Raw genomic sequence first — 25,833 nt, forward strand, 5'->3', positions numbered from 1 at the left:
ATATCCTATTCATTATAGTGATTAGGAATTTTTTTATAACATTGTTGAATTACACATCTCTGTTCATCTATTTTTTAAATGATGAACCTAGTTGTAGGCTCTACATCAAGACATAAAGTTGACAATCTAAATTCCTAAATACACTTACACACATCATTTGGCATTCTAGGGCAAGGTAGAATAAAGTCCCAATAGGGGACATTGTGCAAAATCTATCTATCACTAAGTACACAGTCAGTACACCTTTTGTCAATGGGATAAATAGACAAAGCCCATGGATATAAATTCTCGAGGCTCTAGTAGAACCAAGATAAGTGTGTACATACCTCGTCTTTGGTATTTGGTTTGCTTGTGCACAAGTATTGTAAGATTGGACATACATGGCCACATTTAATCTTGGAGTTGTAACCAAAAAATATATTTGTAGTATCTCAAGGATCTTCTCAACCCCAAAGTGTCCAACATGTTTTCAAGGTGATGTACGAGCGCTATACAAGATGTAATAGATCTTTGGGAAGTCATCAAATGCATATGATTTAGCCTAAGTGTCAATCACCATTATAAAACTTGATGGTTTGATATTTAAACAATGGAGAGGAAGTCTCCTTAAATAGAAAACTACAAGTCAATGTTCCTAAATGAAACAAATTTTTAACTGAATACAAAAATAGAAACTAACTAATAAAACTAAACTCACTAAAGATGACCATTAGAAACATTACATTATTATTATAGTAACCTCCCTTAATGGTCATCATACAAACTACCTACAAGACACAATCTATATGTATTTTGGTCACAAATGCATAAAGGTTGTCCGCTTCTCATCAAACACTTTTCAACATGAGCATGTTGTTGAGACCCTCACTGAATCTGCAAAACTTCTGAAAATGACAACAAGCCATCCAATTTGATATTGGGAAACAATGGTATTACAACTTGTAGTTGTGATGTGAGTAATATGCCACTACAAACATTCAAAAAAATTGAATACTTAGCATTCCAAATGAATACCACTCTAACTTTCTCTTGAATAAGGATGCTCATATGCTAGACAATGTAAATGGATTGTGCGATCAATGAGACAACCCCAAGGTACCACCCCAACTTTCGCTCAATTATAATGATGTAATATGTTGGGTGTCACAAAGGGACTTACATTATTTATTCAATGGATATCAACTTGAATTTTAAATTCTTCCAACTCACAAACTAAAAAGGCAAAGGATTCTAACTCTTAAAATGTAAGACAATGTTGATGATGGGATGAGCCTCTAACCAATCCTTGCTTCGTTATGTCAACTATGCATAGGAGGGTGTTATCCTCTAAGGATGTGGAAATAGTTTTGAGATTCTTAATACTCATTCAAATACCCTATGAAGGTGCAATCCAAATGAACATTTCCAATAGAAGTTAAATACTTGCAATTTAGGCCCAAATTAACCTTGCATTGTTACTTACAATCAACAAGAGTCAAAAGGTATGAACACTACTTCCACCACTATTCATCATTCAACAATATCTTCCATTCAACTACTTCTACTTCTATTCAACATGAAATGAAATCCTTATTCTAAATGAGGAAATGAAGAAATCATGCAATACCGCAAAACACCATAAGTAGTCTACCATGAAGACTAACAATGAATAGACAATCACTTAGCATTATGGCAACAATTTCAAATAGGCTCTCTTTACAAATGATAGGAGTGGGGTTTATATAGGAACCCCAAATGCAAGGAACGGTAAAGATTGATTTAAAATCAATGGCCCAAATTAATCATGACAAACCCTAATTAGGGCAAACCACAAATAGCTAGTAAAAACAAGGCATCAACATGTGGGTCAATGAGAAAATTACAATCAATATCCCCTCAAATATCCCCATAAGGATGAACCAATGAGAAAATAGTGTGTTCCACAAGTCCACTTGTGAATCATCCTAATTGGATGATCTTGGAGATGTCAACTTGGAGCTCTTTGATTGGTTGAATGATGATTGGACAACACCTCAACTTGCTCATCTTTGATCCTTGTTTCAATTTTGTTTCCTCGTCATCTTCTTTTAGGAGATTTACTCATTGAACTTGTGCATGAAATTGTTCTTCATATCTCCATTTTTCATGAAATGACGTGTTTCCCTGTATTGATCCTAGGGACTTGTAAATCTTCATGTCCTTGAACCCTTAATCATGGCAATATTTCTCATTTGTAGACCTTTCTTCCTTGCATAATTTGATCATCCTTGGGTGGTGAGGCTTTCTTCTCCCACTGTTTAGGACATCCTTGATACCTTGTCCCTAACACAAAATAATCAGAGTCCCTAACAACTTGTCCTTAAATTGAATCATGTTTATATGGGAAACTGACTTGAATAGGGACAAGTTGGTTTTCCTATAAGATAGTAATTTATTTAATCAAGTGGAAAGTTAACTTTCATAGGAACACATGAATGTCCTTGAATTTGAGCTTGAACTTGTCCATGGACTCCTTGTTCTTAAAATCCTTCTTGCTCTTGACTTAAGACTTGTCCCTATGTCCTTGTTCATGTTGCTATGCCAACCTTGATGTTGGGAATCATCCTTGCATATGGAAAAACTAAACCTCAAACATACTTTGGTGTACATATTTGACCATCATCACGATTTATGTGTATTGCAAAAGCCCTAAACCCTTTGTACTCTACATCTCCAATTCCTTTCTTTGGTAAATTTTCTTTACATGTCTATCTTTATATTGAATCAACTTCTCATTAAACTCGTTCATCCTCCTCCATTCCTTGTACTAATTAATTCTTCCATGGAACTTGTCCTTTTCATGATCTTCACATTCCTCTTGTCCTTGACCAAATTCCTTGAACTTGTCCATGGACACCTTGTTTTTAGATTTGGACGTGTTCTCATGTCTATCCTTAATGAAGGCATGATCTTGAATCCTCTAAGTCTCCATCATTGTTATCCCTAGACTCAAGCTTGAACTTGTCTTCCACCTTAATTTGTTCACATAATTGCAACCATCCCTACATGATTCCTGGTCAAAGTTAGCATCATTAATTGGATTAAATTAATGGACTAATTTCAGACTTTTCTAACCCTTGAATTCAATTCCAACACTTTAAAAATTACACTTATTGGCTGCAAATGAAACATGGAATTGAAAAACGTTTGAAGACAATGCCATAATAAGAAAATCGATCCTTAAAAGTTAAATGTCTTAAATTTCTACAACGAAAATAAGATCTTAAGATAATTGAAGTTGCAAAGTTCACATTTTTTTTGATGTCTTCATATTCCTCTTGTCCTTGAACAAATTCATCCATGGACACCTTGTTTTTAGACTTGGACTTGTTCTCATTTTTGTCCTTGATAAAGGCATGATCTTGAATCCTATAAGTCTCCTTCATTGCTAAATCCTTAGACTTGAGCTTAAACTTGTCTTCACCTTCATTTTCAATTCTTCGCAACTAGCCCTACATGATTCCTGGTTGAAGCTAGCAACTTACATTGAATGAAACATGGAATTGAAAAACATTTGAAAACAATGCCATAATAAGAAAATCGATCCTTAAAAGTTAAATGTCTTAAATTTCTACAAAGAAAATAAGATCTTAAGATAATTGAAGTTTCAAAGTTCAAAAATTTTTTGATGTCTTCATATTCCTCTTGTCCTTGAACAAATTCTTTGAACTTGTCCATGGACACCTTGTTTTTAGACTTGGACTTGTTCTCATGTTTGTCCTTGATAAAGGCATGATCTTGAATCCTATAAGTCTCCTTCATTGCTAAATCCTTAGACTTGAGCTTAAACTTGTCTTCACCTTCATTTTCAATTCTTCGCAACTAGCCCTACATGATTCCTAGTGGAAGCTAGCAACTTGCATTGAATTGAATAAAGGGACTAATTTCAGACCTTTCAAACCCTTAAATTCAAATCCAAAACGTAAAAAAATTACACTTATTTGCTGCAAACGAAACATGGAATTTGAATAAGTTTGAAGCTATGTTCCCCGAGGACACGGACCCGGCCTAAAACTAAGAGTTTCAGAAACGAGGACGTCCCAGGGATGGGGGGACGGGTATGGGATGTCCCCCAACCATCCCCAAAAAGGGCAAATTACTTGGGGACGGCTGGGTAAAAAAAGCGGTACAAAAAGGGGACGCCTAGACGTCCCTAGGCGTCCCCTTTCTGTACCGGGTACGGCCAGCCATCCCCAATTTTAAAACAAAAAAATTAAAAAGTGAATTTTAAAAAATAATTTTAAGGCTCCTTACTAGGTTGCCAAGGTGGGCCCCACCCCTCCAAATCTAGTAGAGGCAAAATAGGAGCAGTAGTCTGCTTCATTTTACTATGTTATGTTTTTTATGTTGAATGTTAACATGCTTACGATACATTGATACTTATTACTTTATGGCAGCCCTCTAGCCTTTGGGCGTATAGCTCTAGGTATATTTAGATTTAGATTTTCAGATTTATCATGTTTATCATTATGATATTGTTCACTGATATTGATATGCATTTTGACAATTGAGTACTGAAATCGGATATTATTTCCTAGATGGCATTCAAATGTTGTGTGTTATGGTTCTATAGTGTTTAAATGACATGCTTTGTGCTTAGTTTCACTTGAATGACATGTATATTTGCAAATTTCAACGTACATTTTAAAATTTCCTTATATATATAGCTGTCCCCCCGTCCCCAAAATCGTCAAAAAAATTTGCAGTCCCTATATCGGAAACTTGGGGGAACTAGGTTTGAAGACAATGCCATAACATGCAAATTGATCCTAAAATTTCTTGATCCTAAAATTTCTTACATTTCTACAAAGAAAATCAGGTCTTTGAAGTCACAAAGTTTAACAAAAACTTTGAAGACAAAGTCTAAAACCTATGTCTGCAACTAGATATAATCATACTTGAAAATCATGAAAAGCATACCTAATTATGACCACAAAATGGACATCCCAGACTTTCTCATTTGAACATTCATTCTGATTATTCCGAGGACTACCCTATAATAAGTCTGAAAACATCCCTAGATCAGTTGTAACACCATAATAAATGAAATTCAATGAATAAGTTCCAATAAGAGTATGGAGATTTTGTGAGTTAAACATGAGGAACGTACCTTTTTGCCATAATATGAAATTCTGGTTGTCTAAAGACAAGACTGAAACGTAACCTTTTTTGACGATTTTTCCCAAACGACAGCAATTTTGTGTAATAATGATCTCCTAACACTCAGGAATGAAGCTTGAGGTGGCTGGATGACTTGACTTTTTGGTGAAAATTGTCCCACTTAGATAAATTACAAAGTTAGGTCTGGAAACACATGCAGTCTCAGCCCAACACATGTATTCTGAAAACAACCTGCAATATATTCTGATGTACCTTGGTGGGTGGGAAATTTCTAAAAAAAAACTGCAAAAATTGACCGCCTTGAATGAAAATTCCAGTCCCAAGTCTGAAAACATTTGTATTTGCAATCAGCCTACTCCTTTGAGTGCTTGCCTTGGAACCAGTAAAGTTCTGATTTTTTCCTCCAGCATTCTGATTTTCCTTGGCCAACAGTGACACCCACGCCCAACTTGGTTCAAACTACAGCGATTTGTAGTTCGACAACTTCTTGCTTCTTTTCTTACTGCCTTCGACTTTTGGAACAGACCCCTCTTGGCTTTATATTTTTTATTGCTGTTGGAAACTATTTTTTAGAGGAATTTGGTTAAAATCTCCCCCCCCCCCACACACACACACAGCCAATGTGGGATTAAAAAATATCACCTTGAATACGACCTTGAAACTTGCACATGATATTTCACCAAGGGGGAAAACAACCAGCTTAGGGACTCCATAATCCTTCAAGTTTTCCTTGTTCCTATTTAAATAATCTTCCTCGTCCAGAGCAGGAAGAATCGACCCTCATAGGAACTAACATAATCCCAATACTTAACATTTTTGCTGCCCCAAAAGGGAAAATGACCTTCATTTTGATTAGAGAGAATTTCATGGTCATCTGGACAAAGGGAAAATGACCTTCATTCAGATTAGGGATAATTTCACATGCATCTGGACAAAGGGAAATTCATCTTCCATCAGGATTTCCTCGACTTTGGAGCTCAAAATCTTTCCAAGTATAAAATAGTGGAAAAAACATCTTCATCAGGGCAAACAGAAAAATCAACATGCATTTGGACAAGGTAAATCCCTTACAATTTTCTAGGTGTCGATCCTAAGGGGAAGATCGATCCATATCTAGACTCACGACTTTGTTCCTTGTTCTTGATATCTAGAAGGGTAAATTCAACTCTTATCTAGACAAATTAGTCCAACACTCAACTTTTTTCATCCCAGATATTTCCTCAAGATAGGAAATTCTATTTCCATCCAAGTTTCATGCATTTTTTGAGGGGAAGTTCTATTTCCATCTAGATTTTATGCATGTTTGAAGTTGAAATTCTTTTACCATCCAGATTTTATGCACTTTTGAAAGGAAAAAATAATTTTCATAAGATTTCTTCACATTTTAAATATCAAAAATCAGTTTTTATAAGGATTTTGACACCCATACACAAAAAAATGCCTTTATAATATATTTTAGACTATTTGCCTTGCCAAAACATTAATGCACCTAGGAATTTTAACTCAATTCATTGCAACTCAGCCCAATGCAACCTTAATCTCAACACTCCAATTTGTATCTACAACACCACTAATACAAAGCAAGGCAGATTTTAAATGATTGATACCATATTTCCCAACAATGGGTGCTTTCACTCCAAAAGGGCAAACTTCAGAACTCTCAAATGACGGAATTCTCCTTTAAAGGCCTCAATTCCCTAGTAGCATTTCAAAAGTAGGTTTTCAAACATGTTTTCCAAGGAAAACCTCATACTCAAAATTTGATCGTCATTCCAAATACCCTTCATGCCACTTGAAAACATTTCAAAATTGCAAATGTGGTTGTTCTTTAACAAATTCCCTTTAAATTAGAAAGCTACGTTGCAACTAGACCTGATTAGGTCTAGCTTACAATACCCTAAGCTTCCAAATCCTAAGTCTTTGACATGTCACATGGAGTCTAAAAACATCAAATTCATCAATTGGATCTATCACCATATCGCTGTTTACAAACCCCTGCATCTACCTAGTCATCTAAGCCTACTACATCGAGATATTAGGCTAGGGCCGCATCAAACTTGACCTGAACTCCATTCCCTATTATTGTCGGTAAAGTTATAAAATAGCCAATGGATAGATAAGCATGTAGTCGGATATTATTAAATAGCAAACAAGTAGAATTAATTATATCTGAATGGGCGCGACGGTTGAGTCACCCCTTCGGAATGGTATATGTACACTGTCCGGAATGGACTTTGTATCATTGTTGTAATCATCATTGGAAGTGCTATGTAATCTCTTCGGCATATATGCGAATAATAAAAGGAATATTGTTGTGTTACATGTTCTTGTCTATTGTCTATATGCATTAATAAACTATTTACCCTATACAGTAAACATTTGGCGTAGTTGCCCCATGGACCAAGAACGATGGCAGAGGAATGAAGACTAATGCCGAATTAGCTTAACAAAAATAAGAATACGCTAAAGGAAAAAGATGAAATATGCACCGCACAAGGGAATTTAATTTTGGCACAACAGGCCGAACACAGATAAAGGTTTCAACAGATTGCCAACAGATTCCGAAGCACCAAGCAATTGTTGGAAGAGACTCGACAGCGGTTGGATTTGGTGGAAGAAACAAGGGAGGCATTTCTTAACTTGTATACGGCGAGGAAAGAGAATCCAGACGAAAGGAAATTAACTCGCACGGCTCGGAGTGCCGAGGGAGCACGAGCGTGAACACTTCGTTTGCGATACACTTCCAGAACGAACAACTTCGCATAACGAAGACCCTTTTTCACCAAGTAATGCAGCTGTTGGAAATAAGACAACTATCTGAAACAGCACAAGTGTGCAAAAATGCACAACTGAGCAGAACAGCGCAGGTGTGCAAAACAGCGTGGGTGTGCAAAACAACGCGAGAGTGCAAAACAGTGCAGGCACAGAACAAGTACCTCCAACTTGAATAGTAATGGCTGGACCAAAGGAAAAATTGCCAAAGTTTGATGATGATGGAACAATCGATCCAATCAGACACTGTAAGACATGTGAAACAATTTGGATGACGAATGACATAACCGACAATTTCCAGAAACCCTAAGGGATGTAGCAATTGATTGGTTTGCCGATGTCGATCCCCAAAAATTAACTCACACAACTCAGAGTGCCGAGGGAGCACGAGCGTGAACACTTTGTCCGCAATACACTTCTGAAACGAACAACTTCGCATAATGAAGACCCTTTTTCACCAAGTAATGCAACTGTTGGAAATAAGACAACTATCTGAAACAGCACAGGTGTGCAAAAATGCACGGCTGAGCAGAACAATGCAGGTGTGCAAAACAGCGTGCAGAACAGCGCGGGTGTGCAAAACAGCGCAGGAGTGCAAAATAGCGCGGGCACACAACAAGTACCTCCAACTCGAATAGTAATGGTTGGACTAAAGGAAAAATTGCCAAAGTTTGATGATGATGGAACAATCGATCCAATCAGACACTGTAAGACATGTGAAACAATTTGGACGACGAATGGCATAACCGACAATTTCCAGCAACCCTAAGGATATAGCAATTGATTGGTTTGTCGATGTCGATCCCCAAAAATTAACTTCTTGGGCAGCAGTTAAAAAGGAGTTTATCACCAAGTTTCAATTGCTACGAGACGACAATGAGATCGTAGCAAAAATCTACACCACAAAGCAAGGGAAAAATAAAACAGTTTGTGTATATGCCAAAAAATTAAAAGAATTAATAAATAAAATGGAAAGTAAGCCAGCAGATGGGCTAAAAGAGAGATGGCTCATTGAAGGACTATGCCTGGAGTTAAGGAAGAAAATGAAGATAGTGCTGCCATTATCATCAGATGCCTCGTCTTCGGAAGGAGATAGCAGTGGTGACAAAAAGGACAATAAGAAGGTCTGAGCTCTCCAAAAGAATATGATCAGAATGATGAAGGAATTTAAAAATATAAAGAAAGAGATGAAGGGAAACAAGCTATGGTGAATAGAATGAAAGACAGCAGGTCACACGAAGGGATCCTATCCGAAAAACCAATTCTATGATATCTGTCAGATTATGGGACATTCCACAAAAGAATGCCCCTTCAATATGAAAACAAGAGGGCATCAACAAGTGCTCCCGACACAAAAGACTTCCACGTCGGGAGGGAGCAAAAACACCAGTAATGACGATGCCACTTCGAGTGGGTACAGAAATAATAGAAGAGGGCAAAACAACAATACCAATGATAATAATGAGGGAAGCAGCCGAATTCAGTACGATGTGAATGGTTGCCCGATCGTTCAATGCCGAGCATGCAATTTGTGGGGCCACTTTGCACAGAACTGTACATCAACAAACATACCAAAGTTGTTATGCAGATGGTGCGGTCCTGGAGATCATGAAGATGCCAAGTGCCTGAAATCAAGAAGGAATTTGATCAACATCGGCACGGACGAAGAAGTCTTGGCAATCACCCGTAAACAAGCAAAACTGTACCCCGACCCGACAGGAGAAAAGCAGAGAAATCACAATTGAAGGACACTACCATTACCTCAACGAGACACTGAGCAGAACAAAACATCATAAGGCAGATATTACAAATTGAAATACCAATCAAGTTAAATGATCTGATCCTCACAATGCCTCAACTATGGACAGCACTCACGAACATAGCCTCCACTGCTAAACTACCAGGAGAACATGGAAAGGAAAAGGAAAGCGAAGCAAGCGCAGCAGACCCAATACTGCTAGCCCTCACATCCGGATGCCATTTGGCGATCGTAGAGATGGGTATATTAGGAACGATCCTTTCAGACACAATTGTGGACAAAGGTTTAGGGGTAAACGTCTTACTAGAAGATACCTAGAAGAAGTTGGGACACCTGACAGATGGCCACCTACATTCCAATTACTAACAACAGACCAACATGGCATCAAATCTCTCGAGGTCCTGATGGCACAACCAGTGACTATTGGAACACAATCATTCCTACTCGATTTCGTCATCATCCCGCTGAAGAGGAGAGGATATAACACCATTCTAGGCCGAGGATGACTTATACAAGCAAAGGTTAAGCATGACTGGAAGAAGAATACACTATCAATGGAAAGCAAAGGACAAAAATTCATTACTGATTTACACACACAAATGGTGGGTGAAGAAGCTCTATCATCTGATTCTGAAGAAGAGGATGAAGGAAAGCAAAGAATGGAACCGGATAAGGAAAGAGTCCTGCGGTTAGAAGGTGGATCGACGAACGATGATTTGGATTCGGTGAACAAATTGTTTCACTGGCAGATAGAGGATTATGAGCTATTCTAAAGCTGCAACATACTAACAATAGAGGAAGGGCACAACGAAGACGGATTTCCAGAAGAATTCAAGGAAATAAAAGAAGGGGATGCACCGCTAGATGAAACACCTGCACATGTATTCAGTGAGGGAAAGCCGATAAAATATGACAAAGCCACAATACAAACCATGAATTTGAGAGATGAGGCCAAACCAAAAAACATACTGGTGGGGGATAACTAGAATCCAGTACAAAAAGTAGCGACATTTAAAATATTTCTAGAATACAAAGATGTATTTGCTTGGATATACAAGGATTCGAAAGGAGTACCGTCGAGGCTGTGTGTTCACCGCATTCCACTGGTCGAAGGTGCAGTGCCTGTACGGAAGCGACCTTACTGGATGAATAAAAATTACACGGCACAAGTTACAAAAGAAATTAACAGAATGTTGGAGGTCGGTATTATTTTTAAAGTTCAAACAAGTGAATGGGTGTCACCAATAGTAATATCCCTGAAGAAGGATACCACTCAAATCAGGATATGTGTCAACTTCAGATGTCTCAATGCAGTAACAATCAAGGACCCCTTCCCGATACCATTCACAGACAGTATATTGGAGGAGGTAGCTGGACATGAGATTTATTCATTTATGGACGGGTTCTCGAGATATAATCAAATTTGCATAACAGAAGAGGACAAACTTAAAATGACATTTGTGGTAGAAGGTGGGGTATATGCATACAACTGAATGCCATTCAGCCTATGCAATGCATCGGCTACGTTCCAAAGAATCATATTGCACATATTCGACAAAATGTCTGTCAAAAATTTCAAAGCATTCCTGGATGACTAATCTATTTTTAGCACCGAAGACAAACATCTGGTGGCATTGGGCGAATGCATGGAAAGATGTTGAAGGGTGCGACTCGCCTTAAATTCCAAAGAAATGCAGATTCATGGTTCCGCAGGGAAAATTACTAGGACATATAGTCTATAAGGAGGGATTGAAAACAAATCCAGACAAAGTCAGAGTAATAATGAAAATGCAACCATCTACAAATGAAATGGAGGTGATGTCATTCCTGGGACACATAGGATATTATAGAAGATTCATCAAGAACTTCGCCAAAGTATCATACCCGTTGGACAAATTGACATGCAAAGGGGAACCATTCAAAGAACAGGACGAGTCATTTGAAGGGTTGAAGGTACGATTGGCCACAGCACCTATATTTGTGTACCCAGATTGGAACAAGGAATTTCATGTTCACATGGATGCATCCAATTATGCAATAGGAGCAAGTTTCGCACAGACAGGTAACCAAGGGTTAGATCACCCGATGTATTTTGCTAGCCAACTACTATCAAAAGTAGAACAAAATTACAATACAATGAAACGAGAAGCCTTAGGAATGGTCTATGCAGTGCAGAAGTCCCGACATTACTTGCTGGCAACACCGTTCATGTTTTATGTAAACCATTAGGCTCTGTTGCATCTAGTAAATAAACCTATCATCCAAGGAAGAATCAGTCAGTAGCTACTTTTGTTGCAGGAATTCACCTTCAAGATCATTGTATAGCCTGGGAAGAATCATATTAGCACAAACCATCTATCACAAATTAAAACAGGGGAACCGACGAACGGAGTGAATGATGATTTTCCTGATGCATAGTTATTTCAAATTGCAGTACTACCGAAATGGTACACGAGTATTGGGGAGTACCTTTCCACGAGATAGCCACCGAAGGAGATGCCACAAAGTGAAAGGCGAAAATTAGTAATAAGGAGCCGTACATTTCAATTGATTAATGGATTACTATACAAAATGGGGCCTAATCACATCCTGCAACGGTGTCTATTAGAGGAGGAAATACCGATAGTGTTGAAAGAAGCACATGAGGGTCCAACAGGAGGACATATGGGACCTGATACCGGCAAGAAAAATATTACTGGCAGGACTATGGTGGCCAACAATGTACAACAACGCACGGGAATGGGTCGTCGGGTGTGACACTTGCCAAAGGGCGAGAAAGCCGCTAAAGAGAGACTTCATGTTGCTTAACCCCTCACATGCACAAGAATTATTCGAACGATGGGGATTGGATTTCGTGGGACCCCTAAAAGTAAGCCAAATGCACCGATGTCGATACATAGTCATAGCCACAGAGTACTTAACCAAGTGGGTAGAAGAATAGACCCTACCAGATAACTCAGCAATTAGTATAGCAAAATTCATATATGAACAAATAATCACTCGGTATGGGATTCCACTTTAGATAACAAGTGATCGTGGATGACATTTTGTCAATCACGTCATTAAACTGTTAACCACGAAATTCAAAATATATCACTCTCTATCAAGCCCATACTACCCAAGAGCAAACGGACAGGCAGAGGCTACGAACAAGATCTTGGTAGCAATCATTTACAAGTCCTATGCGGTCAAAGGCGAATACTAGGAGGAAAAACTACCGTTTGCCCTCTAGGCATATCACACGGCATACAAGGTGACAACGGGACACACACTGTTCCAATTGATGTTTGGACAAGAAGCAGTGGTACCAACAAAATTTATGGTACCGAGTCTACGGATCGCGCTAGAGAATAAGTTAGGCAACATGGAAAACCTAAGGGAAAGGTTGCATAATCTGAACAAACTCGAGGAGAAGTGACTATTGGCACAATGGGCCACAAAGGTGACATAGAACAGGTGCAAAGCGTGGCATGATAAACACCTAAAATTGAACAAGTTCCAACCAGGACAGTTGGTCTTGAAGTATGGCGGACGAAACAAGATCAAACCAGGGAAGTTTAAAGTCAAATGGGTCGAGCCATACCAAATCCGGGAAGTAGGTGATAATGGAGCAATACAGCTATGGACATTGGACGGGCAGGAAATTCAAAAAATGGTGAACAGTTCCAAGTTAAAAATATACCATCCTAGAACTGTTCTCCCGTCAACAAACAATGAGCAGTAGTTTCAAAAAAAAAAAAGCAAAATAAAAATGGAGAAGTTTTAATCACTGTACAACTCCCCAAAAAGTTGTAAGCCACCGTATGGTCCTTGTACTACCCTCACCGTACAATGGAGAAAAGGGAACGCACAACAATTTTTTGTGAATTGTACGACGTACGGAGCAAGGGGAGAAGGACAAACTAAAGACCATATGGCATACGGTGGCGAGATATTTAGGCGTCTTACGTAAGACCATACAATGGTAAGGGAAAAAGAAAAAAATTAAAAAACCGCACGTGCAAGATAGGCATGATAAGGTAACTGTACGGTGTATGGTGAAAAGGGAAGGAGTGAAGAGCGATGGCAAAGGAGGAAAAAGGTATGGTGGAAGAGAATCGTTGGGCAAAACACAAACCGTATAGTACAGCAAAGAGCAAGCGTGTGGAACAGTGAGGACTGTATGACAATTGCAGTGGAAACTTAACCGTACGAAAACCAACAACAAAACACAGAGGGAAGGCTAGGTTGATTGCCGTACGGTGTACGGCTTCAAAAGTAGAGAATTTGAACCGTACAATGTACGACTTCATAACGAAGTATTAAGCCCGTAAGGCCAGTGAGACAAACATCTTGGAATGGGACTAGTCTAGAGGGGCAAATAAGGCCGTTCGTTTCACTACTGGACAATTACAAGAGGGATCTATGAGTACAGTAGAAGCCAAAAGTCGTTCATAAAGTCTTAAAGGATGGTCGTATGTACGCCAGGGAAGGAGAAAATTTTGTGTGTACAAAAAGATAACTGACCTAACTAAGCAGAAGAACAAATGGAGTTTGTAGGAAAGAGGCAGTGGAAGAAAAACTTAAAGAGGAAGAATCTTCAACTGGTATGAAAATGTCCCGTGCAGGTAACCAGAGTGAAGGCACCAGTAGCAACAGCAAGCAGAAGCGTAAGGCGCAGGCAAATGCACCTACAACTGCTGAAATCACACCATAGAACATAGCATTCGAAGGACTGAGTGGTATGGAATGTAGGAAGTGGTGGCTGACAGTCATCCAATAAAAGCTAGCATTAGAAGGGCACAAGTGGAATGGGCAATTTGGATGCCTTTTTTTGCATCCGGGACTACAAGTGTTTCCTACACACCATGATCGAGACTTATGGCAGGGCCTCTCGAAAAAGCTCATCCCCGTGCCTGGGAAGAGACCTGGTAATCTCATCCAAAGCAGTAGATTTCACGCGTGTGTTTGGCATACCAGGGCTGCTAGGAAAAAAAGGTACAACCCAAGAAGATTAACAAAGAGGTAAAAATGTTTTTGATCAGGCTGGTATGCGGAGACATGGTTGAAGCAAAACAAGAAGTATTAGCTGAAACATCAAAAGGTAGGGGACTGAAGAAAACAAACATCTAGGAGGGCTAGTGGTGATGCCTGATGGCATCCAGGAGGGATCGTGGTGATGCCCGATGGATTTAGTCAAGAGCAAACTTACTGGATCAAGTAGAGCATCTGATATCTCCTTTCCATAGGTATCCATGATGATCGGCATAATGAATGGGAAGGTGTATGATTGGGCATTTGTGCTGGCTGAACGCACGAATGAATTTATGACAATCCAGCATAAGACATTTTATATGCCACATTATGCCATAGGCCTCTTTCTTGATGCTACAGCGCGGATGATTCCAGAAGATAGGTTGGAGGTGAGACCTGGATAGGTTGGAGGTGAGACCTGGACCACTAGCCCCTAGGGAACCTCCTATCATGCAGTGGAAACACTTAGACACAGCCAGTGGGCAAGCGGGCACTGCAGGGCAAAAGAGACCCCGGCTAGATATAGGAGGAGATATGGACAGCGGGCGGCAGGAGACATCTTCCAAGGAGAATAGCACAGGAGAGGAGGAAGGGGAAGACGAAGATGAAGAGGTCGAAATTGTCAGAGCCACCCCCTTGTTATTTCCGCGCCCTACACTGTCTGCCACTTCCTACCTAGTCCCAGCAGGTGTGCACATGGCACGTATACCAGGGTTTGGACAGACACAACAGCCAATAGTGATGACTGCAGCACCACAGCAAGTGGTTACAGTAGCTGCACGTTGGCAGCACGAGGTAAGACCTCCCCTAGTCTGACTGATCGGACCAATGGCTGGGTATGTCGTGGGATTTGCACAGGTGGCAGAACCCGTCAGCTGAGAAAGTATGCCAACTCTTGCCGAAGCACAACCAATAGCAGAAACCGTGGCACCTACAACAGAGAGTGTACCGGAGGAGAGAGAGGAGACTACCATGGAGGCACCTGAACTACCAGTACCAGCAATAGCAGAGAGCCAAAATGGGCTTGGTGTGCACTTGGATGTGGTGGGTTCGGATACAATAGTTACGGTGGATTCAACACTCTTAGCATCACTTGAGAGAGATAGGGAGAGTAGAACTCAGAGGTTGAGTACCTACTTAAGTATGCAATTCCATCATACTCCAGTACCTCGAGTGGCCCACATGTAGACACCTATGCGGGACGAAATTCCGGAGGAAAACACTCTGCAGGCACAGGAAGCGAAGCCAGTACAGGATGTAGGACCATCACATAGTGCTTTGGAGCATATGACGGAAGTAGTAGAAAAAGCTGTGGGGGTACAGCAAGAACACCCAGTGGCGTCAGAAGCAATGGAAACATTCTTTGCTGATATGGCTGCTCTAGCGACTCGAGCTCAACAGGTGGTGGCATCTGCGAAGGCGCAGGGTGTAGACTCAGTGGTGAAGGAGTTGGAGGGAGTGGTATCTTTTATGAGATCAAAATGCTCAGCTGCCTTTGCAGTTTGCTTTGAGGAGAGAGGTTGGCCAAGCGTGGAAACTGCACAAATGCGTCAGGATTGGGCCACCAAGAGGAGTCCGAGCTTGGAGAGCCGAATAGAGATATTGACTCAAGAGATTGTGCAGATATACACAGAGGCATATTACACCCTTCAGAGGAGCCAGGAAGATCAAGCAATAGTTGAGAGGAATCGAGACGAGTCAGTTGCCAGGTTAGCCACGGAAACAGGCGGCCTAGGAATCCGAGAGGGCAGCCTTGCTAGAAAAACAAAGTCGGTTAAAGCAATTGGCAGCAGAGAAAGAGAAGCTAGCAGATGAGAAAGAAAAGGAATTGGGAGAGATTGCTGGGATTATGCAGTGAGCTCTGGAGCTTCAAATGGAAGCGGAAGCCGAATTGAAAGTTCGAAAGGAGCAAGTCTACAAGCTACGGGTTGAGCTGAGTGAACTGAGAGCACGAACATCTACCACGCCAAGGACCCATCCCCCTACCTAATATTTGTGTATTGATGTAATTAGTTGTGCAATTTTCAAGTTTTTGAGTTTTGTAATTGTCGTCCGGAGAGGACTTTTCTTTTTGGGGGGGATGATGTTGTCAGTAAAGTTATAAAATAGCGGACAGGTAGATTAGCATGTAGTCGCTAATTATTATGTAGTCGACGAGTAGAATTAATTATATTCGAATGGGCGAGATGGTTGAGTCACCCTTTCGGAATGGTATATGTACACTATCCGGAATGGACTTTGGATCATTGTTGTAATCATCATTGGAAGCACTATGTAATCTCTTCCGCATATGTGCGAATAATAAAAGGAGTACTATTGTGTTACATGTTCTTATCTGTTGTCTGTATACATTAATAAACTAATTACCCCATACGGTAAACACCTGCTCTCGCAAAATCCAAAAACATTAACGACATCCTATCTAGCCTCCATTCCACCAAATTTTTAGAGTTTTCCACCAGTGGATGGGCTTTTATTCATGATTTTCTCAATCAAACCCTCAAAATCAAAGGTTTCCAGCTATTTTCAATAAATCCACTCTTAACTCCCTCCAAACTTTATGAAAATGGATCAAACCATTTGCAAATGATAGTAGATTCAATGAAACAATAAATCAAATGGGTTTCACAACACTTGCAAGTTGTACAAGGCCATACAAATCGCTGCAAACAGCTAGACAAGGGTAAAAACGCAGAAAACAAAGTGGATTTCTTCTTATTTGATCACAAAAACATCACCAACCCTTAAGGTCAATGGAAGATAGCTATTTATCAATTTCTCAACATTTCCCAATAGTTAGTAACCACATTTCAAACTAATACATGACAACATTTACAAGAAAACATTGTTTAACCATTTTAGGAACTTTTTTCAATTTTGCACAATATTGGATCCTCGCGACTTGATGGTCCAACCTAGGTGCATATCAAAAAAGTAAGTGTATCATAAGACCTTATTTCATGAAAGTTAAATAAAAAACCAACTAAATGATCACATAAGCCACTTGGATCCTACACCACCAACAACTTCATCATTTGACCACTCCTTAACTTGTTGAGCTCTGAACTACCCCTTCAACTTCTAAAGCCTAACAACTACGAGCATAAAGAGGGGGTCCTCATTTGCAATGGGATGATGGTGTGAAAACTTTTAAAGAGGAAACATTAGTAAAACCTATCCACTAATTTTTGAAGGACAAAGTTAGAAAACCGATCAACACTATTTTTTATTAGAAATAAAAAATTGAAAAACCCACTGCCATATTTTTCATGGGAAAAAGATCTAAAAAGCCACCACCATGATTTCTAGTGGAAGCAATTAAAAGGCCCATCACAAAAACATCCACATAGCAAAACACCAAACTTCACATGGTACAATACCCCATAAACAGCCAAATTTCATCACATGGCAAAACACCAAACTTCACATGGTACAATACCCCATAAACAGTCAAATTTCATCACATGGCAAAATAAGAACACACTTTGTGAGGAAAAAAATGCAAGCAACATGCAACTTACAAAAAGCACATGTAACCCAAGTAACTCTCGGTCTCCCATGAGGAATTTAGACCCAGACATGCTCTGATACCATGCTATAAAACTTGATGGTTAATATTAAACAATGGATACGAAGTCTCCTTAAATAAGAAAGGACAAAACGGTGTTTCTGAATCAAAATATTGTTAACTAAATAGGAAAATAGGAACTAATAAAATTAAACTCACTAAAGATGACCATTACAAAGATTACATTATTATTTAACTAATCACAAGTCTACATGTATTAAGCACAATGAGGAGATCTTGAACCCAAGTTGACTCAAACAATGTACCACTAAATTGGTAGGTTTTTTCGTGATTTCCTCAAAATGAAGGTTTTTGATGACTTATTTCACAAAATCATGGCTTTCCCTTTCCATCTTTGACCAAATATTTTAATATTTTTTTATAAAATCTAAAAACCATGGTTTCTCGCAAAGTGCTTTGGGTTGTACCTCGAATTTCAAGGGCAAACATTGTTCCTGCAAATGTATTCCAGTATACTAGTGTTCATGGGTGTTGCTGCATTTGATGCTTTTTGGCAAAATCGTGGTTTTTTCAAAATTGTAAAGTTTCTTGAAGTTGATCTCAATGTCTCTAGATAAAGGGAGGGACAGCTTTGTTAATTGACATCATGTTGGACAGATTATGATAAACTTTGTCACATTCAGAAGTTCTATAGGACCAAGGAGTGTCTTAGCAACAAGCTCTATTGCAAAGTGTTATGATGAGAAGGGGGAACCTTTAGATTCATTCATGGCCAAATGACCTACAAATTCAATTTTATATAGGGCAATTAGTTAATAAATTAACTGTTAAGGGAGGGTATTAAAATAATATAGTATTATTTACCTCATTATGGTCATTTAAGTCAATGTATCTTCAGATGTTCTAGGTGACTTAATGTATCTTATTGGTTAGATAGTTTAGTATATCTCTATTTTAATTGTTAGTTCTTTTAGAAATATCGTCTTTGTATTTTCTTATTTAAGAAGACTTCATCTCCTATGTAACAACTCATTCAATCAATAAATCATCATTTCAGTATTATGAACTTGATTCATATTTTCAGGCTACAGTATGTCCAAAAATCACAATGTCAAACTTAAACCAAAAAAAGGCAACTTAGTTTTTAAGTTTTCAAATATAATCTACCATGCGAGACATAACGAAAGCCAAAGATCAATTCTTACAAGATGTGAAACTTTGCCTTAGGTCTTTAATCTTAAAGATGATTGGTTATTTTACCAAATTTACAAGGGGTGTTAATAAGATTAGATTATAAAAGAATTGTCAACACTAGATGTTAAGTACAATTGACAATTATTGTTAAATTCAATACCTACTAGTGGTTAATGTTATGGAAGATCCAATGCTACTTGATGCAACTCTTAAATCTTCTTTTATCAAAAGTTTAATCATTTTATAAATAGAGTTGGATGGACACATATATGAATACAATATCCACATTGTGTACAACCATTTTCTAGGACCCTCTAGTATGGATACAACTAGATGTAGCAATCATTAAGTAAATGGCATATTGATTAAGTGATCTATCTTTATATGATGAATTGGACAATACATTAATATTAATGTATATAGATTTGTATACAAATATTATGTGTATATATAATAGAATAACTGCACATTTTAAGTATAAAACAAAATTACTACTAATTAAAAATATATTAAATTATAATTTTATTATTCATAATATCTTAGCTTCACCAATAGTAAATGTCAAACTAATTGATTTAAATAATAATGAAAATACATAGTATATTTTGTAAATAAATATTACAAGATAGCATTATAAAAAATATGTTACCCAAGGACATGTTTCCAACTCTAAGCCTTGAGTTTCGTAAACCTTCCACATTTCGAGAACTTGGGGATGGTCGAAAATATTTCCAAGCCATCCCCACCCAAGTAAGAAAATCGGAAATCCGCCCTTAAAACTTCGGAAACGGTCAACGCGTTTCCAAATGGTGTTGACCATCCTGGGGACTCCGTAGTCGTTTCCCATCTGTCCTAGGGATGGCTTGAAGTTTCCGATTTTAAAATAAAATTCAACTTTTTAAAAAAATCATTAATAAAGATACTAATATAACTCATGTTGAAAGATTTTATTTTTTTTGGAAGCCATTACAAGCTTAGCATCCAACTATGACTGAAAATTAAATCTTCAACTTTTGTTCAACAAACCGGACCTGAAAAAGATTGTAAATCAGACTTTTATATGATATTCATACTGCAGCCCTGGAAATGATTGCTTTTGGGTTGAGGAACACTCAAATTGTTTTCAACTTTGATAATGCTCTGATAGCAGCAATAATTGCCCAGAAATAAATTGTTGTAGCTGATTACTGCCCAAACAAGATTGTTGTTACGTGTCTAGGAAGATTTGGCACAACAAATTTGGTTTTCCTCCAAAACCCACAAGAAAGGGCTCTAAAGTCTAACCTATGGCAGATTGATTCTCTCATTTGATGTCATCCTATGTTCCAATTCTTAAATAGTGATGCCATTTGATGCTATGTTCTATGTCGATTTGATGAATGAAATTGATAATTTTAAACTATGTTGCTATGATGAATTGACAATGTTATGTAATTTTGAAATTCATTATTATTATATATATATAGTCGTCCCCTATCGTCCCCTATTTGAGCCAAAAAAAAACCGTCCCAAAAACCCGTTTCCTTGTCCACCCGTCCCAGAAACTCGGGGTAACATAGTAAAAAATAAAAAATGGGAGATATCTTTTTCTTTCGAACTCTATTTCTTTGTACAAAGAATAAGTATAAATTTAAATTTAAAAATAATCAATACTAATTTAAAAAATATTTAAAATGTAATTTTGTTATTGATAAAATTATAAATTTTATTAAGAATAAATATTAAACTTCTTAAATTTAAATGCTAATAAAAATACATTGTATATTGAATAAATAAATAAAATTATTAAAAATGGAAAGCTCTTTTTTCCTCTCAAACTCTCTATTTCCTCGGTCATTAGAATTAGATTTAGAATGATGATTCCACTCGCAACTCCTTTTACCTACTTTCCTTAATTGAATTAAGACGTGTCACTTTTGCAACCACTATGACGGTAGGGCCTTCTTCTCAATGTGAGCCATGGGCAAGTTATATTTGAGTTTTATCACTAAGAATTGGTGCTTTCCAATATAGCAGCCAGTGTTCTTTCTTGATTATCTTAGTATTTGGTCAAGGACTTATAGCATGTTTGAAATGGACTTAAGTTCATTCCCACCACTTCTCATGCTTGTAAAAAGTAATTGTATAGCCCATGGCATCTAAAAATGAAAAGAAAAATCGGCAAAAAAACTCATAGACAACCCTAGCCATACAAAACAATAATGGCCCAAAGTAAAAAATGGAGTGATATTGTAAAACAAAGTTAGAATCCATGACCACATGCAGTTTTACCATTTTAATCACAAAAATTTGCAATTATGCAAGAAAAAGTCAGCAAAAAAATTAGCATTAATTTATCTAAAAGGTCTTTGCAAGGACAATGCTGTATTTTTCATAAGGATTCTTCTTGGGATTAGAATAATGGAACTTGACTAGGAGATTTGGGTGCCACATTTGGGTGGCATATCTCATGGATTTTTTATTCCATTGTGCTTTCATGTATTCATTTCTTTATTTAATGGATGCTTGAGATAGAGTTTGTAACATATTTTGTAATTATTATTATGTTATCAATTTACTCCAAATCCAAGTGTTTGTGTTGACTCTTGTGAAAGCTCAGTGCCTATATTATATTGTAACCATCATTGTTACTAATTAACACACTAGTTTGAATTTTAGAAGTTGCTTTATAACCAAAAGAGTTTTCTCAAGTTGCGTCATTTTGTTAAGTGTTGTTTCATTTGAATAGTGGTTTTTACAAAACACCATTTCATTCTAGTACTAAACCCTAGTCCACTCAAATGCAAAGTAGCAGTAATTCACTTCTTTTGTACAAGTCTTGGTTTTTGAGTGGGGGCATGCACAGAGAATATCTTTATTTTATATTTTGTATTAACTTTAATTTTATATTTTATATTTTTATATTTTATTTTATTGACATTTTAATGCATTATTGTTATAATTTTAATTATTATAACCCTATTTTAGAAAGGGAGCATTACAAACTATTATGTTATGAAATATTCATGAAGATTATATTTTAGAAAACAAAACAAAAGAAACCTTTGGGAAAAGATAGGAAAAGATTGATCTTGTGGCCCTTTCATGTTCTTTACGATAGACTTGTGGGGCAACCTACTAATGGATATTGGAAGCACTGTCTCAAAACCAATGCTTGATGAGATGGTGTTTTTCTCTACAAGATATGAGGAGAAAGGCTATTCAATCCACCAAAGAGCTCTTGGTTGTTCATGGGTGATCTAAAAAAGCGCAATATGTTGAACTATGGTGGCACAAGACACTTTAGAAGAAATTACAAGGATGCTAGAGATGCTTTTTAGAGACATTTCAAAAATTCAATGGGTGATCTAAAAAAGGGCAATATGTTGAACTATAGCAACACAAGCCACTTTAGAAGAAATTGCAAGGATGCTAGAGATGCTTTTTAGAGACATTTCAAAAATTCAAATATAGGACTAATTCATGCCATTGTTCAATCATTTGGACTCAACACAAACTTGGCAACCTAAAATTTTGATGATCTTCTTGAAGCCTTGACAAAGGCTCAACAAATTTTAAAACCAAATATACATACAAAATAAACTCAAATAATCCATGAAATGCATAAAGAATAAAAATTAAACAATACAGAAGTCTATTTTGATCATAGTAGCATCACTTGACTTGGGAAACTCATTTATTCAAAATTTATCCAATTTTGACGCCTAAGCAAGAGAGACTAAAATCATAAATTCATAGAATGTAAGAAAATTGTGTTTGTCATTTAAGCCATTTAAAGGGAAAAACCCAACTTTCGTTTAGCATAACCCAAAAAAAATTATTTTTCCTATTTATAACCAACATGAAGGCTAGAGGGAAATTTTCATATTTTTATTTCTTTTAAGTTGGCGTAAAATCGGACCGTAAAGTGTCATCCTTATGGCAATCATCTAAATCATTATAACACTATCAATCGTTAACAATGATAAACAACAATTTTGGTCAAAAATAATCCCATTGCCTTCATAATGGCTCGTTAAAGTTGACACTAAGGGTCCGTTTGGATTGTGGATTTGAGCAGGAATTAGAATTCGAAATCCTAAAAAATTCCTAATCCACTGTTTGGGTCTACAAAATAGGAATTGGAATTCGGGGAAATGTGGATTCGGTATCCCCATTTGACCCCAAAAACAAGAATTCTATCTCCCCTCAAAATAATTGTTATTTGGAATTCACGTTTTAATTCCTATTTTAATTCCCATTTTAAATTGTTAGGTTCAGAGAAGTGTCATTGACGGCCGAGTGTTTCCGAACATCATGTCCTTCATCGTCAATCATCTCTAGACGGCCTGGACCTCCCCCACAGAGCTAGAATAGCAGCTTTAATCTTATATTTTTCCTGTAACGGGTGACTATCTTCAATTTTATTCTTCCAACTTCTTCTGGTCTCGCATCACTCCTCTGTCACGGCCGTGAATACATGATTATGGTATAGTCTCAGGTTTCAACAATCATAATCATTATTGTACTTATTTGTTCTTCTCATCTGAAGACTGTAAATATCTTTTGATGCTTTTAAATTTAAATGTACATAGGTACAGTCTGAAATATGCCCTACAGATTGAATCAATCACTTACTTGTTTAAGTAAAAATCAAAAGAAATGAAATCGCAGTCTGGATTTTAGGCTGGAGTGAAAAGGGGGGTTTCAAATGCTTGAATTCATAATAGATGCATGCGTAATAGAGGGAGGTTTGAATTAGTGATTCTTGTAGGCTCGCATCTTTCATTTTCTAATGAAGACGACAATCATGATTGCTGAGCTGAAAAAAAACTCAAATGGATTTGTTATTTTGTGGCTACAACCAAGTTTGTGAGCCTGGAAAAGAAAGAGGGCCACGGAATGCAAGTCATTTCTTCTGTAACCCTGTATGTGATTTGTAATGTCAAGGGTTTGAAACTGCTCTGTAAATTCATCAAGGTGCAAAAGAGATTTGAAATTCATCAAGGTGTGCAAGAGATTTGCGCGATCCAATTCCGATTTTTGGGTTTGAACCAAATAGTTCTAGAATACTAAGTTTGGAATATCAAATATTTTTGGGTTTCAACCAAACGGTCCCAAATCAAATCCTCAAAATTATACTCTGGATTTCAAGTGCCAGGATCCCAAATCCAAGATTCCAAATGCCAATTCTCAATTTATAATCCACCAACCAAACGGGCCCTAATGTTCTTCTTGCTAGGGATGTAACCTGCCCTCATGTGCTTGTAATAGGCATCTACGTAAAAAGAGCTCTAATCCGCAGTCCATTAATGAAATTCCACATGGACATCACAACGTTCTTCAGAATGCACGATACAGGTATACATATAAGAAGCTATAATCCTGCATCGCTACGCATCATTCCTTGTAATGGTGAGCCACAGAGTGGCCATGAAAGCATCTCCAAAACTTTATCACAATTTTCGTAAAATTTATCTCTCCAAAATTAAGAAATTCAGAAGCTAAGAATATTTAAACATAAGTTAATTCCTGACACAAAAGATAACACCTAATTAGCCCTAGGGTTTCGACCAGGAAGAACACATCAAATTAGCTGAATCCCCTTACCGGAAGTGGTGTCCTCCTCATCGTCATCGTCGCCTGAAGAAGAAGCCGACGACGACGACGTCTCCTCCGGCTGTCGGAAAACAGAGGAAATCAACTTGCCGGCGCCACTAGCGATGGGACTTACAATCCTTGATAACCACGACCTGCTGCTGGAATTGCCATGACGGCTCTCGAGCGGACGGTCGTATGGAGTCCTAGCCGGAGCGTAGCGCCTGCGGCCGCGGAGCTGCTTGTCCCCTGCACCTCCAACTCCATCTCCGCTCCCGTAATAGGGCATCACTTCCATTAGGGTTTCCTCTTCTCGATGTTATGAAAAGAGCCGAGGAACAAAGAAAATGTTCATTACAGTGAACAAGCATGCGCCTGCCAAACCCTACGCAAAAGAGCAGCAGTGGCAGAGAATAAAGAGAAAATGTGGGGAAAAAATCATGGCGTTCGCGTTTTCAATTTTTCTTCTTTTTCTTCAGGCCGCCTCTTTTCGTGAGCGGATGGATATAGTGTGTGTATATGTCGTGGAGTGGATAAAGCGTTGAAATTAATAAGCATGTGAGCTTGGAGTGATATTTGGATGGAGGACTCTGCTTTGACTTCGACGTGCAAAATTTGTTTGGGGTCGACTATATTTTACGGCCCCTAGATTGGGGGTTAATGGGAGTTAAAGCAATTTTTTAAACTATTGTGGTTGAGTTCTCATTGATTTTTGCGTACAGGTAAAAGTACATGTTCCGTATTGTTAACCCATTCAATTTCATTTTCCTTGATTGGTTTATTTTGGATTTAAAAATTATAGAATTTTTTTTCTTTTTTCAAAAAGTATTATGTTGTTTTCAGTGTTGTT

General features: G+C 37.9%; 1 protein-coding gene across 2 annotated transcripts in view; it reads right to left on the bottom strand.

Moving 5' to 3' along the window:
- Positions 1 to 25,504, bottom strand: part of LOC149559229 (uncharacterized) — an 88,954-nt gene extending 63,450 nt beyond the window's left edge. For both annotated transcript variants that reach the window (XR_016365130.1, XM_089833158.1), the window contains exon 1: positions 24,996 to 25,504. Coding sequence is in view for 1 of the 2 variants with exons in the window: in XM_089833158.1 (XP_089689284.1) it covers positions 24,996 to 25,281 (286 nt within the window). In the remaining variant the exon portion in view is untranslated. The remainder of the gene's footprint in view (positions 1 to 24,995) is intronic.
- Positions 25,505 to 25,833: the final 329 nt, after the last annotated feature.

The sequence above is a fragment of the Cupressus sempervirens genome, chromosome 5 (genome assembly GCF_028749045.1).
Source record: "Cupressus sempervirens isolate cs-2001-9-10 chromosome 5, ASM2874904v1, whole genome shotgun sequence".
Classification (NCBI taxonomy): Eukaryota; Viridiplantae; Streptophyta; class Pinopsida; order Cupressales; family Cupressaceae; genus Cupressus; species Cupressus sempervirens.